The following is a 4316-nucleotide window of genomic DNA, read 5'->3' as shown; positions in this document are numbered from 1 at the left end:
AGAACTTTTAACTCTTGAAAATTTCCACAGTCAATAGTTACATGAGAAAGGGAGAACCAGACTGGATCGGTTGAAGAAGGCCAGATGGAGATTGTCTCACACAGTTTGAAGATAAAACTTTTTTTTTCCTAGATAGGCAAAGTTTCAAAGAAACCTTTTGGAATCTTAAATTTGACCATGATAATTTTTTTAAAATGTGAATGTGATTAATTCCAGCAGCAGTTCTGATGATCTGGCATCTTCCTATTAGAAAATCCACTGGCAAATTCCCAAACAGCTCTGGAAACAGCTGCACCCTGCCAGCTCCCCAGCATGTGCCCTGTGCCGAAAGCTTCAGTGGGACCACACTGGAGCCAGCTCAGCCCTTGGAGTGTCCTCAGCCTCTGGGACACTGGGTAAACAACTTAGACAATGATGAGCCCCGAGGGCTCTGTTTTGGATGAGGACACTGCTGGTCTGACATGCAAGAAAATAGCGAGTGGTGAAGGGAAAGAAAGTTCCTGTGTCTTTTTATAAAATAAGAAAAAAAATCAACCCAATTCCTGTTAAGTTCCTGAGTTCATTTCCTGATTTGCTGAGGCTGCTCAAAAGTATCTGTACAATGAATAGAGCGTGTCGTCTTTCAAATTTCTGTGGGAGAGGCTGGCTCAAGTGACTTTTCCTAAGCTTCCTTGAAGCCTTTGAAAACCTTTGCTAGACACAGTATGGTCTGTGGCATCTGGCCTGAACAGACCATAGTGAGATGTGGACAGAGAGCTGGCAGAGGTTCACTTCAGGCCTGGCTGTCTTTAGTTTTTGTAGGACTTTGCGACACTGACTTTGCTACTTTTCCCAGTTGCAGAGGGCAGTAATTAGGCTGGCCAGAGAGACTGCAATCACAGGCACCTTCACAAACAGCTTGGTCTAAACAAAAGTTGCCACCCAAGATCTATTCACTACTGCCCTGTGGCTGAGACACAGCAATTGACAGCAGAAATGCTCTTAATCCATTTTAGCATAAAGTCAAACATGCTCACTCCAGTTACCACAGAAGATGATGCTCTGCACCAGGAAAGTTGAATAATTATACCATCAAGTTACTGCATATCAACTGCAGGGTGGTGATTTTTTTCAAGAACAACTGACTTACTGTTTTTTGTTCTATTACAAGGCTCCAAAACCCAAGCTGATGATGCCAGAGGAGTTTATGCTTTGCATTTTAAGATCAACCTTGATCTACAAGGAGAATTCCTACTGATCTGGATGTTGGAGACTAAAATGTTTCCTCCTGAATGGTGATTTTTTTAAAAATAAGGTTTTTTTTTTGAATAAAAAATTAAGTATAGATAACATGCATTACATAGCTTTGACAAACTTTCTGAATATATGCTATACAATCTCAAATCAATTATATGAGGATAATTACTGATCTTAGGATCACAACCTTTACGTAGATAACTTTTATTAATTCTGTTATCTCAGAATATGCAAGTGTACTATCACAACTTCATCAAAATATTCTAAAAGATCAAAATTAAGACATGTTGAAATGCACTGTTATCCAGCTCAGTGGCAGTAGTAGATTGGAGAACAAGGTATTAAAACCAGAAAAGGGCTTATTAGGGTAGGGCACAGCTGCAACAGCCAGATGGTAGAAAAATTCAGTTTCAAATACGCTTAGCTTGGAATTGTCTTTTCTAGGAAAATAACTGCAGGCTGAATTTCAAAGGACTGTGCTATAATGCTTAATCAGTACAAGGCCCGGACATATTAAAAATTCTCAGATTATAATTTCAATTAGGTGTTGAGGAACAACAGTTTAGGCAGATGTGTATCTGTACTCATCTATCCTTTCCTCTCTTACCTGATATAACCAATCTGGGGTCTGTGCTGCAAGAACCAGCGGTAGGAGACTTTGTCTTTCCACCCTACATTTCGAGGGTCCTTCCATAGCAGCCTGACCTGATCACTGGTGTCCCCCGTGTGCCAGAGGGAGTTGCGGAGGTGCTCGCCAGGGCCTGTCTTGGATTTCACAGCCTGCAGAAACACAATTTTCCAGTGCTGACCACAGAGAAATGTCACTTTCAGCAGCTCCAAGTCTTTTTGCAGCATGCAGCTGGTCTGCAGAAGCACCCTCCCTCCTGCTCACAAGCCCATAACTTCTCTTGCATAACCACAGCCACTGCTTCCTTGGAAAAGCACCTGAGTACCTGGACCAAGGAAGAGGCGATCTGACCAAGTACAGTCAGACCGCAGTGAGAGCAGAGATAAACACTCTAGCTGATGAGCAGGGGCAACACTGGAGATGAAGTTCCTTAAAAAATGGTGCTACTAAAAGGGCCGTGCAGTTTTGACACCTGTTGGAGGTAGAGAACACCTGTTGGGCAGCACAGCCAATCCACAGTGTGATGGCTTGGCCAATGTAGGGGATCATGGCCTAGCCCATGGCAGCCAGATGTCAGGCATGGCTGACACATGGCAGAATGGCAAAACTCAGCTATGGTGACCACTGTCCCCCCAGCTTGGGGCCATGACCAGTACCTTTAGCTGAATGCCAGGCTCTGCAACAGCTCTGAAGGGAGTTGCTTGCCAATACGTCTGTTCAGTCTGTTTCCACATTACCACGTAAAAGCTAGAGCTGTCTTGATAACCAAAAATAAAGCCAGCGTAGTCATCATCTGTCACTGTGTTCACGTGAAAAGTGCCCTCAAAGTCAACGCCGTTAAAAGCTGTGTAACCTGAGGATACACGTGGGTTAAAAACAAGTCTGCAGAAAATGCCTTCACATGCTCTAAGTTTTCTGCTGTAAAACTGGAATCTCAGAAGAGGGTACATACCAACAGCAAGGCCAGGATCACTGTTCATAGTCTGCACAATTTCCATGCCCTGTTAAGAAAATTCAGCATGGTTAGTGTATGTGACAAGCTGGTTTGGCTGAGCCTGGCAGCCAATTCTAGCCTCCCCTAGCACACCCTCCATCCATCTCCTCCATTTGCTCACTTCTAACACTTGTAGCTCTGGATTAAAATGAGAACTATAATCAAATACTAATCTTTCAGCTGCCTGTGCACCCTGAGTCAGTAAGGGTCTTTCTTTTCCCACTGCAGAACTGGCCATACTGGTGCTCTGGTACTTTCTTTCACTACCCCAGACATCGTCTGGAAATCACTGGACATGGCCAGAACAGGAGATGGGACTTGGCAGGGAGGGAGGCAGCGGGTGGAGAGCTGGGGGAGTGAAAAGAGCTCTTCCAAGGCTTAGCTCACACAGTTTGACTGCCAGGACTGGGTTAAGGAAGGTGTATGTATCTCAGCTGGCTTGGCAGAGAGTTTGGCAATGGGAATCAGCTGCACATTCCTTATGACTCAGAACACATTAGGCTTCTGAAAGCTAAAATTCGTTAGTGTAAATAACAGTTATATGACTCCATCTAGAAGTAAATGCCCTGCTATAGAGCAGGCCAGACTTCCAAATTCTAGGAAGGATTCATGAAACTGTTTGCTACAAAAATAATTTCAATAGGGTGACATGGAAGTCTTGTCTTTGCCTTCCTGGAAGCAGCGACACCCACCTGGAACAAGCTGACCAGCCTGTAGTTATTTATGATTCGTAGGAGCATCACGCTTCAAGCTATCATATGCTAAAATAAAGTTTCTTCATTAAAGCTCATTTAGAATAGTCAACCAACCAACAGCTTCCACTTTTCACTTGTTTGCCAGAAGTCCAGCAATTACTGAGACAGTTTTCCTGCAGTTTTCAAATGATCTTTCTGAGACAGGTAAGAAAGACCAAAAGCATTTTTACCTGGTTCAGAACCACCCAGTTGGGATCAATCTGCGCATCCCCTTCTGGGTCCAGCACCACTGTCTGATAGGCCCTGAAGTCTGTCAAGGTGATCTCTGCATTCTCGGGGCACACATCAATCCGATCAATCACTGTATCCTGGTCAAAATCAGACTCGCAGATATCCCCGACTCCATCACCTGAATGCATCGGAGAAGTGAAAGCAGATTTATGGTGCAGCAAGTAGGCACATCTGGGCAAGACACTGGATTAAGGCATCCAAGAAGCAGGTGGAGTCTCAGCCCTGACGGCCACAGTGCCTGAAGAGGGGACCTGAGGACCTCTGCCTTGGCCAAAGGGCCCCTGTGTGCTGGGGTCCCTCCTGGAATGAGTCTATGCATGGATGGTGACTGTGTTGGCTCCTGGTGCACATGTGTAATGCCTGGGTAGTGATGTAGTGCCTAAGCACCAAAATGGCTCCTGAAGGCCCATCTTACCATTATCATCTTCCTGCCCTGGGTTGGGGACCAGCCTGCAGTTGTCAGGGCCTGGGG

The 4316-nt window shown here is 44.9% G+C and overlaps 1 protein-coding gene across 1 annotated transcript in view; it reads right to left on the bottom strand.

Moving 5' to 3' along the window:
- Positions 1 to 4316, bottom strand: part of THBS4 (thrombospondin 4) — a 33856-nt gene that overhangs the window by 2195 nt on the left and 27345 nt on the right. The window contains exons 17-21 of the mRNA XM_010189647.1: positions 4260 to 4316; positions 3784 to 3962; positions 2817 to 2865; positions 2521 to 2717; positions 1844 to 2016 (exon numbers count right to left, since the gene is read on the bottom strand). Coding sequence (XP_010187949.1) covers positions 1844 to 2016; positions 2521 to 2717; positions 2817 to 2865; positions 3784 to 3962; positions 4260 to 4316 — 655 coding nt within the window. The remainder of the gene's footprint in view (positions 1 to 1843; positions 2017 to 2520; positions 2718 to 2816; positions 2866 to 3783; positions 3963 to 4259) is intronic.

The sequence above is a fragment of the Mesitornis unicolor genome, unplaced genomic scaffold (assembly GCF_000695765.1).
Source record: "Mesitornis unicolor isolate BGI_N332 unplaced genomic scaffold, ASM69576v1 scaffold23558, whole genome shotgun sequence".
Taxonomy (NCBI): domain Eukaryota; kingdom Metazoa; phylum Chordata; class Aves; order Mesitornithiformes; family Mesitornithidae; genus Mesitornis; species Mesitornis unicolor.
This window is presented reverse-complemented; position numbering and strand designations above follow the sequence as displayed.